This window comes from Cetorhinus maximus, unplaced genomic scaffold, assembly GCF_964194155.1.
Source record: "Cetorhinus maximus unplaced genomic scaffold, sCetMax3.hap1.1 HAP1_SCAFFOLD_576, whole genome shotgun sequence".
Taxonomy (NCBI): Eukaryota; Metazoa; Chordata; class Chondrichthyes; order Lamniformes; family Cetorhinidae; genus Cetorhinus; species Cetorhinus maximus.
The window spans coordinates 216,685-231,892 of NW_027596518.1; the positions used below are offsets into that span (position 1 = coordinate 216,685).

At 50.8% G+C, this 15,208-nt stretch overlaps 1 protein-coding gene across 1 annotated transcript; it reads left to right on the forward strand.

The window, feature by feature from the left end:
• The first annotated feature begins 5,726 nt into the window (after positions 1-5,726).
• Positions 5,727-15,005, forward strand: LOC144674164 (beta-crystallin B1-like). Its single transcript, XM_078535652.1, has 4 exons — positions 5,727-5,848; positions 7,448-7,580; positions 10,922-11,064; positions 14,811-15,005. The coding sequence occupies exons 1-4, from the start codon at positions 5,730-5,732 to the stop codon at positions 14,977-14,979; spliced, it is 564 nt and encodes a 187-aa protein (XP_078391778.1). The 5' UTR covers positions 5,727-5,729; the 3' UTR covers positions 14,980-15,005.
• Positions 15,006-15,208: the final 203 nt, after the last annotated feature.

A 15,208-nucleotide genomic window follows, 5' to 3' on the forward strand; every position in this document is an offset into this window, starting at 1 on the left:
CTCTGTGAACTTTTGCTGATCCACACTCCCTCATTCTTTGCTCTTTTCCACTCTGTCCAATGAGAAATTCCCACCAGCTGATGATTCAGACATTTCAGCCTCTTACACAATCTTACACTGTTGATTCTGCATTTTATTTGTCTGTTGTTAATCCTGAGGCCCCTCTGCGCTAACAGCCAGCGTATAAAAGGCAGCAGGATGGTTATCTTTATGTAGCGGACTCTCTCAGCGCCACACCAGGACACAGAGGTTCTGCAGCACCAGACCTGGTAACTACACACTTTCTACTGCTCTTTGTCAGGAACCGCAGGTTCAGGGGTGTGCCTTTCGTCAGAGGGAGATGGTGGAGTGGTTGTCTCACTGAACTAGTAATACCGAGGCCCAGGCTAATGTTCTGAGGAATATGGGTTCAAATCTCACCATGGTGACTGGTGGAATTTAAATTCAGTTGCTAAAGTTAGTCTCAATCATGGTGACCAGGAAATAATCATGAATCTGCCCCTTTAGAGAAGGGAATCTGCTCTCCTGATCTGGTCTACATTAATGTTGGCCATTCAGTTCAAGGGCAACTAGAGATGGGCAACCTCCAGACCCCCATGAAACAGAAAAGGTTCATGACCCCACAGCTCCTGGTCTCCAGAGGCCAGTCAGTCAGCTGGGAGCTCCTGCGCTGGACACAAGGAGCACTGGAAGATCCCGCGTTCGCCTACGGCCTCTGCTCTAACCCAGTCCCACCCAAAAAGCAGCAAGATCCCAGGCTCCCACCCAACCTGTGACAGGGGATGGAAGTGACCAGGGGTGAGGGGACTGCAACTTAGCTCTGGGCCTTCTGGGTTCAAGGGGGCCGGTGTAAGGTTGGCGAATGAGGAGGGGAATCACACCGTGCAGGAGAGGCCCTTCGGCCCATTGAGTCCGCACCGACGCGTGAGAAGCACCTGACCTACCCGCCTACCAGCACTTGGCCCATAGCCAAAGGAGGAGGCTGGGAGGGGAGGGGGAAAAGAGGAGGAGGTGAATGGAGAGAAAGATGAGGGTGGGGGAAGAGGTTGGGAGGCATTAAGTGTCTGTTCAAGGGGGTAATGTGTAAGAATATTGTGAGTCATGGGAGGTGCCAACCTGGAGAACTGACAATATCAAATCAGGTAGTTCAGTAAACGCTGGCTGATGACATAAAGAGGCTGTTAAAGGATCAGGGTCACTCAGGACATGGCAAATGGAATATGAGTGGAGAAATTTGAATTCATCCAGTGTGCTGGGAAAATGAAAAGCCAATGAGAAAGGAAGAATTTCTGAAAAGGAGGGGACAATATCATGGACTTAGCAGGATAGATTGACAAACATAGCCACTGTCAAACTATCCTGATTAGTACCAGGTAAAAAGGTTCAATAGTATTAACTCTCTTTCTTCAGACATGCCCAGGTTGTGTATTGCCGAGCTGCTATCTATAAAACAGAAAGAGTTTCAGTAGCTAACAGACTGTTTAGAAATAATCCCACTCAGAGTCATTTTGTGATCAGTGCATGTGATTCACAAACAGACAGTCTGCATGGTCATCAGACAATACGGAGAGCAAATTCAATGTGGGCAAGGGGGCTGAGGTAATGTCTACAGAGCTCCTAACACTGACCCCTGGGGAACACCACTGTCTACAGTGCTCCTAACACTGACCCCTGGGAACACCACTGTCTACAGAGCTCCTAACACTGACCCCTGGGTAACACCACTGTCTACAGTGCTCCTAACACTGACCTCTGGGGAACACCACTGTCTACAGTGCTCCTAACACTGACCCCTGGGGAACACCACTGTCTACAGAGCTCCTAACACTGACCCCTGGGAACACCACTGTCTACAGAGCTCCTAACACTGACCCCTGGGTAACACCACTGTCTACAGTGCTCCTAACACTGACCTCTGGGGAACACCACTGTCTACAGTGCTCCTAACACTGACCCCTGGGGAACACCACTGTCTACAGTGCTCCTAACACTGACCCCTGGGGAACACCACTGTCTACAGTGCTCCTAACACTGACCCCTGGGGAACACCACTGTCTACAGTGCTCCTAACACTGACCTCTGGGGAACACCACTGTCTACAGTGCTCCTAACACTGACCCCTGGGTAACACCACTGTCTACAGTGCTCCTAACACTGACCCCTGGGAACACCACTGTCTACAGTGCTCCTAACACTGACCCCTGGGGAACACCACTGTCTACAGTGCTCCTAACATTGACCCCTGGGTAACACCACTGTCTACAGTGCTCCTAACACTGACCCCTGGGAACACCACTGTCTACAGTGCTCCTAGCGCTGACCCCTGGGAACACCACTGCCTACAGTGCTCCTAGCACTGACCCCTGGGGAACAGCACTGTCTACAGTGCTCCTAGCACTGACCACTGGGGAACAGCACTGTCTACCGTGCTCCTAACACTGACCCCTGGGAACACCACTGTCTACAGTGCTCCTAACACTGACCCCTGGGAACACCACTGTCTACAGTGCTCCTAACACTGACCCCTGGGGAACACCACTGTCTACAGTGCTCCTAGCACTGACCCCTGGGAACACCACTGTCTACAGTGCTCCTAACACTGACCCCTGGGGAACACCAGTCTCCGTGATCCCTGATCTAAGCCAATGGCCTTCAGCCAGACAATGATTGATTGCTCAGCACCATTTAACCTGATGATGTTCTTCTTTCAGATCGAGACATAACCATGGCAGAGACAGAAAGCAAGACTGATGGGAAGCCTCCAATGAAGACTGGCCAGGCTGAAATGGTGCCATACAAGGTCAGCACTGTGTTAGCGCCTAGTCTATAGGATGTGAGAGTGGGAGCCTTAGAGAATAATGGTGAGATAGGGCGCAGTCAACATCTGCACACAGAAGGGAAGTCATGTCTGTCAAAGTAGTGAGGGGTTTTTGAGGATGTGACATGTGTCATCGATAAAGGAGAACCAGTGGATGTGGTGTATCTGCATTTTCAGAAAGATTCTGATCAAGCCCCACATAAGAGGTTCGGGTGTAAAATTAAAGCACATGGGGTTGGGGGTAATATATTAACATGGGTTGAGAATTGGTTAGCAGACAGGAAACAGAGAGTAGGAATAAATGGGTCATTCTCAGCAGGGCAGACGGTGACTCAGGGGGTACCACAGGGATCAGTGCTGGGCCCACAGCTCTTCACCATCCATATCAATGATTTGGATGTGGGCAGCGAATGCCATGTTTCCAAATTTGCTGCTGACACTAATCTAGGTGGGAATGTGAGTTGTGAGGGGGATGCAAGGAGGCTTCAAAGGGATTTGGAGAAGCAAAGGGAATGGGCTACAACATGCCGGATGCAACATAACGTGAATAAGTGTGAAGTAAGGCACCCCATCCCCAAATATTCACTCCCTCCACCACCAATGCACAGTAGCAGCAGTGGGTGTACCATCTACAAGATGCACTGCAGCAACTCACCAAGGCTCCTTCGACAGCACCTTCCAAACCCACGACCGCCACCATCTAGAAGGACGAGGGCAGCAGACACATGGGGAACACCACCACCTGGAAGTTGCCCCCCAAGTCACTCACCATCCTGACTTGGAAATATATAACCGTTCCTTCACTGTCGCTGGGTAAAAATCCTGGAACTCCGTCCCTAACAGCACTGTGGGTGTACCTACACCACACGGACAAAATCCTGGAACTCCGTCCCTAACAGCACTGTGGGTGTACCTACACCACAGGGGACAAAATCCTGGAACTCCCTCCCTAACAGCGCTGTGGGTGTACCTACACCACACGGACAAAATCCTGGAACTCCCTCCCTAACAGCGCTGTGGGTGTACCTACACCACACGGACAAAATCCTGGAACTCCCTCCCTAACAGCGCTGTGGGTGTACTACACCACAGGGACAAAATCCTGGAACTCCCTCCCTAACAGCGCTGTGGGTGTACTTACACCACAGGGACAAAATCCTGGAACTCCCTCCCTAACAGCGCTGTGGGTGTACCTACACCACACAGACAAAATCCTGGAACTCCCTCCCTAACAGCGCTGTGGGTGTGCCTACACCACACGGACAAAATCCTGGAACTCCCTCCCTAACAACTGTGGGTGTACCTACACCACACGGACAAAATCCTGGAACTCCCTCCCTAACAGCGCCGTGGGTGTACCTACACCACACAGACAAAATCCTGGAACTCCCTCCCTAACAACTGTGGGTGTACCTACACCACACGGACAAAATCCTGGAACTCCCTCCCTAACAGCACCGTGGGTGTACCTACACCACACGGACAAAATCCTGGAACTCCCTCCTTATCAGCGCCGTGGGTGTATCTACACAACATGGACAAAATCCTGGAACTCCCTCCCTAACAGCGCTGTGGGTGTACCTACACCACACGGGACAAAATCCTGGAACTCCCTCCCTAACAGCGCTGTGGGTGTACCTACACCACACGGACAAAATCCTGGAACTCCCTCCCTAACAGCGCCGTGGGTGTACCTACACCACAGGGACTGCAGCGGCTCAAGAAGGCGGCTCACCACCACCTTCTCAAGGGGCAACTAGGGATGGGCAATAAATGCTGGGCCCAGCCAGCGAAACCCACATCCCCTGAATGAATATAAAAAGAAAACATGGGTAGAGAGATAAAGGTAGAATATTTCTTAAATGGTGAGAGTTTGGGAAGTGTGTCTGTCCGAAGGGACCTGGGTGTCCTTGCTCATGAGTCACTGGAAGCTAACAGGCCAGTGCAGCAAACGACTGGGAAGATGGATGGTCTGTTGGGATCTGAGTGCAGGGGTAAAGATGTCCTGCTGCATTTGTATAGAGCCTTGGTGAGACCACCCCTTGGAGGATTGTGCACAGTTTTGTTCTCCTGATCTAGGGGAGGATATATTTGTTATTGAAGGAGTGCAGTGAAGGTTCACCAGACCGATCCCTGGGATGGTGGGATTGTCTTGTGAAGAGAGATTGAGGAGAATGGGCCTGAGTTCTCCAGAGTTTCGGAGAATGAGAGGCGACCTCATTAAAACTTACAACATCCTCGCAGGGTGTGAGAGGGTGGGTGTGGATAGGAGGTTTCTCCTGGCTGGAGGAGGGGGTGGGGGGGTCTAGAACCAGGGGATACAATCCCAGGATAAGGGGCAGGTCATTTGGGACTGAGATGAAGAGGAATTTCTTCACTCAGAGGGAGGTGAATCTGTGGAATTCTCTATCCCAGAGGCTGTGGGGACTCAGCCACTCAGCACGTTCAAAGCCGAGGTGAACAGATTTCAGGATAGCGACGATATTAAGGGATATGGGGATGGGGCAGGGAGATGGTGTTGAGGGAGATGGTCAGTCATGGTCCAGTGAAACAGCAGAGCAGGCTGGAGGGGCCGAATGGCCTCTTCCTGTTCCTGGGTTCCCCACCATGTCAGGAATGAGGGTCAATAGGTTTTCAGGGTGATTCCTGTCTCCGTTGACCTGAATGTAAATCCCATCTCTAGGGGCAGGAATTTGTTCCATCATCTCCGACTTCAACTTCCACTCAGCCTTCTCCCCCACAGAGATCAGCCCTCAGCTGGGCGAGGCCATTCAGCCCCTCCCTGTTACACAGGGACAGCAGGAGGTCTTTCAGCTCCAGCAGCCTGTTACACAGGGACAGCAGGAGGCCATTCGGCCCCTCTAGCCTGTTACACATGGACTCTCACCGTACTCTTTGTTCCCCTCCTCAGATGTTAATCTTCGAGCAAGAGAACTTCCAAGGCCGATGTGTGGAAGTGACAGGAGAGAGCACGAACGTGTGTGTCATGGGATTCGAGAGGATTGGTTCATTGCGAGTGGATTGTGGACCGTAAGGAGCATCTCCCTCTGCTCCCTGGGGGGCGCTGGAACCGGTGTGGGTTGGGATGGAGAGGGAGCTGTTGGCGATAATAACCCCACATATTCCAGAGGAGACTGTAGTCAGCCGGAGTTCAGGGTGTACCACAGCAGAACAGGCTGCACACAGCAGGCTGGAGAGTTGTGATGTGTCTATAATGATCTGGATTGACTGGTATCTATTGGCGCTCAGACTGACACCGAGCTCTCTGCTCTCAATTAAAATACTGACCATGAGATATTTCACCTCAGACACAGGCCAATTCACCGTTTCATATCCATTTTAAAACATGACACCACCGACAGAGCAGCACTCCCTCAGTACTGACCCTCTGACAGTGCGGCACTCCCTCAGCACTGACCCTCCGACACTGCAGCACTCCCTCAGTACTGACCCTCCGACAGTGCGGCGCTCCCTCAGTACTGACCGTCCGACAGTGCGGCACTCCCTCAGCACTGACCCTCCGACACTGCAGCACTCCCTCAGTACTGACCCTCCGACAGTGCAGCACTCCCTCAGTACTGAACCTCCGACAGTGCAGCACTCCCTCAGTACTGACCCTCCGACAGTGCAGCGCTCCCTCAGTACTGACCCTCTGAGAGTGCAGCACTCCCTCAGTACTGACCCTCTGAGAGTGCAGCACTCCCTCAGTACTGACCCTCCGACAGTGCAGCACTCCCTCAGTACTGACCCTCCGACAGTGCAGCACTCCCTCAGTACTGACCCTCCGACAGTGCGGCACTCCCTCAGTACTGACCCTCCGACAGTGCAGCACTCCCTCAGTACTGACCCTCCGACAGTGCAGCACTCCCTCAGTACTGACCCTCCGACAGTGCAGCACTCCCTCAGTACTGACCCTCTGACAGTGCAGCACTCCCTCAGTACTGACCCTCCGACAGTGCAGCACTCCCTCAGTACTGACCCTCTGACAGTGCAACACTCCCTCAGTACTGACCCTTCAACAGTGCAACACTAGTTGGTGAGATAGGGGGATATGGAGAGAAGGTGGGATTGAGGAGTGTGCGGAGAAGGTGGGATTGCAGAACATTGGGAGAAGGTGGTATTCAGGGATATGGGAAGAAGATAGGATTGAGAGGTAAGGGGAGAATGTGGGATTGAGGGGTATGGGGAGAAGGTGGGGTGCGGGGTATGGGGTGAAGGTAGCATGAGGGGTATGGGGAGAAGGTGGGGTTGATGGATATTGGGAGAATGTAGGGTGAGGGATACAGAGATTGTGGGGTGAGGGATATTGGGAGATTGTGGGTGAGGGATATTGGGAGAAGGTGGGGTGAGGGATATTGGGAGAAAGTGGGGTGAGGGATATTGGGAGAAAGTGGGGTGAGGGATATTGGGAGAAGGTGGGGTGAGGGATATTGGGAGAAGGTGGGTGAGGAATATTGGGAGAAGGTAGGGTGAGGGATATTGGGAGATGGTGTTTTACTGCTGTTGAGGGATTTCAGAAACGATGTACAGTTGGACAGATGGTGGTGATATATGCATCATTCCCTCTCCCTTTAACTGATGTTAGTGTAGAGTTATCTGAAGTGAATCTAATTCCAGACTTCCTTGCAGGTGGGTTGTTTATGACAAATGCAATTTTTCCGGTGAAATGTTTATCCTGGAGAAAGGGGAATTCCCTCGCTGGGATTCCTGGTCCAACAGCTCTAGAAATGAATACATCATGTCCTTCCGGCCCGTCCGTATGGTATGTACTGCTCTGCTCAATACTGCTGCCTGATGTGTGTTCATCACTGCCCTGACCCCTGGCCCTTCTCCCGCTCATCCCATTCTCTGCAATTCCTGAGGGTACAGCGGGGAAATCTTCGTCCAGTCATGTGGGAGCAGCTTCTGGAATGGAAGAACGATCTTTTCTCCAACCAGTGGCCAATGGTAACCCTGATGTTGGTATCTAAGCTGTTTGTTGGAGCTCCTCAGGCTAATTTCAGCAGAGATACCGTGTGACATCTTAGCCACAGGGCTGGGGAGTGGAGTTAGGGAGAGTTTAAGGATCCTACTTTAGGAAGGAGAGTGTCCCAGGCAAGACCTTTGAAGGAAGTAGCAATGGGCTGATGATGCTCGGAGACGGGGTGGGGGTCTAGTTGAGTGGAAAGTTAAGATAATTGAACACATTTAACACCGGGAGAAGCAGCCTGAGTCTGAGAAAGCAGGAGATCAGAACAGGAAATTTTTACCCATTGATGAACATATCTTCACGTTGAACCTGTGGTAAATGTCTTAGGTAAAGGGTTAGCTCGAACTCACCATCACAGGTCTCAGGGTGACCTGAGTGGTCTCACTGCTTATCCCAATTCCAGTTCCGGATGGGCAGAACTGGGCTCGGAGTAAATATCCACTCCCAGCTGCTCCCCCTCGCTCCACCCTGTGTGAACTTCACACCATCCAGGCGTCTGCCGCCTGACTGTAACTCAGACAGAGTCTCGATCATTCATCACTCCTGTGCTCGCTGAGCGAGAGTGGAGCCAGACTGAGAGAATTTTATCATTCACCTCCTCAGTTTCAGAGGCATAGCTCTGCTCATGTCTCTGTAACCTCCTCCAAACCCTACAACCCTCCCTATCTCTATAACCTCCTCCAAACCCTACACCCCTCCCTATCTCTGTAACCTCCTACAAACCCTACAACCCTCCCTATCTCTGTAACCTCCTACAAACCCTACAACCCTCCCTATCTCTGTAACCTCCTCCAAACCCTACAACCCTCCCTATCTCTGTAACCTCCTCCAAACCCTACAAACCTCACAATCTCTATAACCTCCTCCAGCCCCTACAACCCTCCCTACCTCTGTAACCTCCTCCAGCCCCTACAACCCTCCCTATCTCTGTAACCTCCTCCAGCCTCTACAACTGTCCCTATCTCTGTAACCTCCTCCAGCCGCTACAACCCTCCCTATCTCTGTAACCTCCTCCAGTCCCTACAACCCTCCCTATCTCTGTAACCTCCTCCAGCCTCTACAACCCTCCCAATCTCTGTAACCTCCTCCAGCCCCTACAACCCTCCCTATCTCTGTAACCTCCTCCAGCCCCTACAACCCTCCCTACCTCTGTAACCTCCTCCAGCCCCTACAACCCTCCCTATCTCTGTAACCTCCTCCAGCCTCTACAACCCTCCCAATCTCTGTAACCTCCTCCAGCCCCTACAACCCTCCCTATCTCTGTAACCTCCTCCAGCCCCTACAACCCTCCTTATCTCTGTAACCTCCTCCAGCACCTACAACCCTCCCTATCTCTGTAACCTCCTCCAGTCCCTACAACCCTCCATATCTATGTAACCTCCTCCAGCACCTACAACCCTCCCTATCTCTGTAACCTCCTCCAGTCCCTACAACCCTCCATATCTATGTAACCTCCTCCAGCCCCTACAACCCTCCCTATCTCTGTAACCCACTCCAGCCCCTACAACCCTCCCTATCTCTGTAACCTCCTCCAGCCCCTACAACCGTCTCAATCTCTGTCACCCCCTCCAGCCCCTACAGCCCTCCCTATCTCTGTAACCCCTTCCAGCCCCTACAACCATCCCTATCTCTGTAACCTCCTCCAGCCCCTACGCCCCTCCCTATCCCTGTAACCTCTTCCAGCCCCTACACCCCTCCCTATCTCTGTAACCCGCTCCAGTCCCTACAACCTTCCCTATCTCTGTAACCTCCTCCAGTCCCTACAACCCTCCATATCTCTGTAACCTCCTCCAGCCCCTACAACCCTCCCTATCTCTGTCACCCCTTCCAGCCCCTACAACCGTCCCTATCTCTGTAACCTCCTCCAGCCCCTACAACCCTCCCTATCTCTGTAACCCCGTCCAGCACCCAGAAGTCTCACCTAAAGATCCTACACACTGGATAACACCATTCAGACACTGGATAAACACTGGATCACACACTAGCTATTCATACACTGGATGGAAACTGTATCACACACTGACCATTCACACACTGGATAAAAACTGGATCACACACTGACCATTCACACACTGGATAAAAACTGGATCACACATTAACAATTCACACACTGGATAGACACTGGATCACACACTGACCATTCACACCCTGGATAGACACTGGATCACACACTAACCATTCACACACTGGATAAAAACCGGGTCACTCACTAACAATTCACACACTGGGTGGACACTGGATCACACACTGACCATTCGCACACTGGATAGACACTGGATCACACACTGACCATTCACACACTGGATAGACACTGGATCACATACTAACCATTCACACACTGGATAGACACTGGATCACTCACTAACCATTCACACACTGGATAGACACTGGATCACACACTGACCATCCACACACTGGATAGACACTGGATCACACACTAACCATTCACATACTGGATAGACACTGGATCACTCACTAACCATTCACACACTGGATAGACACTGGATCACACACTAACCATTCACACACTGGATAGACACTGGATCACACACTAACCATTCATACACTGGATATACACTGGATCATACACTAACCATTCACACACTGGATAGACACTGGTCATACATTGACCATTCACACAGTGGATAGACACTGGATCACACACTAACCATTCACACACTGGATAGACACTGGATCACACACTAACCATTCACACACTGCATAGACACTGGTCATACACTGATCATTCACACAGTGGATAGACACTGGATCACACAATAACCATTCACACACTGGATAGACACTGGATCACACACTAACCCTTCACACACTGGATAGACACTGGATCACACACTAACCATTCACACATTGGATAGACACTGGATCACACACTGACCATTCACACACTGGATAGACACTGGTCATACACTGACCATTCACACACTGGATAGACACTGGATCACACACTGACCATTCACACACTGGATAGACACTGGATCACACACTGACCATTCACACACTGGATAGACACTGGATCACACACTGACCATTCACACACTGGATAGACACACTGACCATTTACTCTAATCATGGAGAATTCTGTGAAAGATTAATATTTTCTCCCCTTCTCTCAGGACCCTCGTCAGCACAAGATTTGCCTGTTTGAAATAGTCGGATTTAAGGGTCGAAAGATGGAGGTTATTGACGATGATGTCCCAAGTCTGTATTCATATGGATTTACCAATCGAGTGGGCAGCATTACTGTGAGCTGTGGGACGTGAGTATTAAACACCAACCTTAACTCCTAAACACCAACCTTATCACTTAAACACCAACCTTATCACTTAAACACCAACCTTATCACTTAAACACCAACCTTATCTCCTAAACACCAACCTTATCTCCTAAACACCAACCTTATCACTTAAACACCAACCTTATCACTTAAACACCAACCTTATCTCCTAAACACCAACCTTATCACTTAAATACCAACCTTATCACTCAAACACCAACCTTATCACATAAACACCAACCTTATCACATAAACACCAACCTTATCACATAAACACCAACCTTATCACTTAAATACCAACCTTATCACTTAAACACCATCCTTATCACATAAACACCAACCTTATCACTTAAACACCAACCTTATCTCTTGCCCCTGTGTCCAGTAACACTGTAAACAACTGAACTGGAACAGACAGCAAATACCCCAAAAAGGGACCGGGAGACAGGGGATTAGGGTTATGGTTAGGGTTAGGGTCAGTGTTAGGGTTAGGGATAGAGTTAGGGTTAGGGTTAGGGATAGAATTAGAGTCAGGGATTCGGTTAGGGTTGGGGTTTGGGTTAGGGTTAGGGCTAGGGTTAGGTTTAGGGATAGGGTTAGGATTAGGGTTAGAGTTAGGGTTCGGGTTGGGGTTAGGTATAGGGTCAGTGTTAGGGTCAGTGTTAGGGTTAGGTTTAGGGTTAGGGTTAGGGTTAGAATTAGGGTTAGCGTTAGGGTTAGTGTTAGGGTCAGTGTTAGGGTTAAGGTTAGGGTTAAGGTTAGGGTTAGTGTTAGGGTTAGGGTTAGGGTTAGGGTTAGGGTTAGGGTTAGAGTTAGGGTTAGCATTAGTGTTAGGGTTAGTGTTAGGGTCAGTGTTAGGGTTAAGGTTAGGGTTAGGGCTAGTGTTAGGTTTAGGGGTAGAGTTAGGATTAGGCTTAGAGTTAGGGTTCGGGTTGGGGTTAGGTATAGGGATAGGGTTAGGGTCAGTGTTAGGGTTAGGGTTACTGTTAGGATTAGGGTTAGTGTTAGTTTCAGTGTTAGGGTTAGGGCTGATGATTAGGGTTAGGGTTAGGGTTAGGTATGGGTTTGGGTTAGGGTAAGGGTTAGAGTTCGGGTTAGGGTTAGCGTTAGGGTAAGGTTTTGGGTTATGTTTAAGATTAGGGTGAGTGTTAGGTTCAGTGTTAGTGTCAGGGCTAATGCTAGGTTTAAGGTTAGGGAGAAGCAGAAGGAATTAGAGTGTAGCCCTGCAAATAGATGCAGAGAGAGATAGTGTTCAATGCAAAGCAACAAACAACATTATTAATATCCTTCCATTCGAAGACCTGAGCTCATCACCAATCCCTCTCCTATTCTGCAGCCCAAGTTGAAATCTGACTAAATGGAATTTTGGCATTTATTGCTAAAGGAATAGAGTATAAAAATAGGGACGTGTTGTTGCAACTGTACAAGGCATTGGTGAGACCGCACCTGGAGTACTGTGCACAGTTTTGGTCCCCTTACTTGAGGAAGGATGTAGTTGCACTGGAGGCGGTTCAGAGGAGGTTCACTAGATTGATTCCAAGGATGTGGGGCTTGTCTTATGAGGAGAGATTGAGTAGTTTAGGTTTATACTCGCGAGAGTTTAGAAGGATGAGAGGAGATCTAATTGAGGTATATAAGATGCTAAAGGGGATAGACAAAGTAGACGTGGAGCGGATGTTTCCCCTTGTGGGGCATTCTAGAACGAGAGGCCATAGTTTTAGGCTAAGGGGTGGTAGAATTAAATCAGAGATGAGGAGGAATTACTTTTCTCAAAGGGTCGTGAATCTATGGAATTCACTACCTCAGGGTGCAGTAGATGCCGGGACACTGAATAAATTTAAGGAGCAGATAGACAGATTTTTAATTAGTAACGGTTTGAAAAGTTACGGGGAGAGGGCGGGAAATTGGAGTTGAGGCCAAAATGAGATCAGCCATGATCGTATTGCATGGCGGGACAGGCTCGAGGGGCTGAATGGCCTACTCCTGCTCCTAGCTCTTATGTTATTATGTTCTAACCACTCGATTGACCCTGTCTCCACCACACTCTCAGACAGTGCGTTCCAGACCCTAACCACTCGATTGACCCTGTCTCCCCCACACTCTCAGACAGTGCGTTCCAGATCCTAACCACTCGATTGACCCTGTCTCCCCAACACTCTCAGACAGTGCATTCCAGATCCTAAACACTCGCTTGACCCTGTCTCCCCCACACTCTCAGACAGTGTGTTCCAGATCCTAACCACTCGATTGACACTGTCTCCCCCACACTCTCAGACAGTGCGTTCCAGACCTAACCACTCGATTGACCCTGTCTCCCCCACACTCTCAGACAGTGCGTTCCAGACCCTAACCACTCGATTGACCCTGTCTCCCCCACACTCTCAGACAGTGCGTTCCAGACCCTAACCACTCGACTGACCCTGTCTACCCCACACTCTCAGACATTGCGTTCCAGACCCTAATCACTCGATTGACCCTGTCTCCCCCACACTCTCAGACAGTGCGTTCCAGATCCTAACCACTCGATTGACACTGTCTCCCCCACACGCTCAGACAGTGCGTTCCAGATCCTAACCACTCGATTGACCCTGTCTCCACCACACTCTCAGACAGTGCGTTCCAGACCCTAACCACTCGATTGACCCTGTCTCCCCCACACTCTCAGACAGTGCGTTCCAGACCCTAACCACTCGATTGACCCTGTCTCCCCCACACTCTCAGACAGTGCGTTCCAGATCCTAACCACTCGATTGACCCTGTCTCCCCCACACTCTCAGACAGTGCGTTCCAGACCCTAACCACTTGATTGACCCTGTCTCCCCCACACTCTCAGACAGTGCGTTCCAGACCCTAACCACTCGATTGACCCTGTCTCCACCACACCCTCAGACAGTGCGTTCCAGACCCTAACCACTCGATTGACCCTGTCTCCACCACACTCTCAGACAGTGCGTTCCAGACCCTAACCACTCGATTGACCCTGTCTCCACCACACTCTCAGACAGTGCGTTCCAGACCCTAACCACTCGATTGACCCTGTCTCCACCACACTCTCAGACAGTGCATTCCAGATCCTAACCACTCGATTGACCCTGTCTCCACCACACTCTCAGACAGTGCGTTCCAGACCCTAACCACTCGATTGACCCTGTCTCCACCACACTCTCAGACAGTGCGTTCCAGACCCTAACCACTCGATTGACCCTGTCTCCCCCACACTCTCAGACAGTGCGTTCCAGATCCTAACTACCTGATTGACCCCGGGAACACAGGTTGGGTCTTGCGGAAGGGCAGGGGGTGTACCTGCAGTGGTTCAGGAACGCAGCTCACCACCAGTTTCTCAAGGGCAACCACGGACGGGCAATAAATGCTGGGCCCGGCCATCGGCGCCCACCTCCCAGGGATGAATAAGGAAAAGCCAATTTCATGTCCACGTTGCTACTGTCCCTTTGATTCCTTGAGCTATAAATTTGTTCCAAAGTCTGTGGTGTGGCCTTGTATCCACTGAGCTACTTGATCCAACTCCTTCTGTTATCCCATATAAATTGCATCCATCGCAATTCCCACCCAGGTCCCTGTAATCCCTCCTGGTTGAACCGTGTGATCCCTGTTCCCAAACCCAGCCTGACTCTCTCAGACCAGCCGGAATCCTCACCCTGGTGACTATTTACAAGACGCTGATTGTTTGACCTCGGGCTCCCTAACTCTGTCCCTCTCTCTCCTGGTAGGTGGGTGGGGTATGAGTACCCCGGTTACCGTGGTTACCAGTTCCTCCTGGAGAAGGGCGAGTACCGGCATTGGAACGAATGGGGAGCCCACCAGCCCCAGATCCAGTCGATGCGCCGGATTCGAGACCAGCAGTGGCACACCCAAGGGTGCTTCACCAGCACCAACTAGTCAGCAGCGGGTATAGGGGGCACTGGTGACCAGGGCTCTGGGTTCAGGGACACTGGGTCCCAGGGACACTGGTTGGAAATGGATCATTGGGGGTGCTGAGGGTGGGGTCACTGCTGTGTTCTGTGAGGGCTGGGGTGGGCTACAGGGGGTAACAGGCTCCTTTCGATCACCAGCCAATTATTAATGGGGGCATGGGCCCAGGGCGGGGGCATAGGCAGGGGAAATGGAT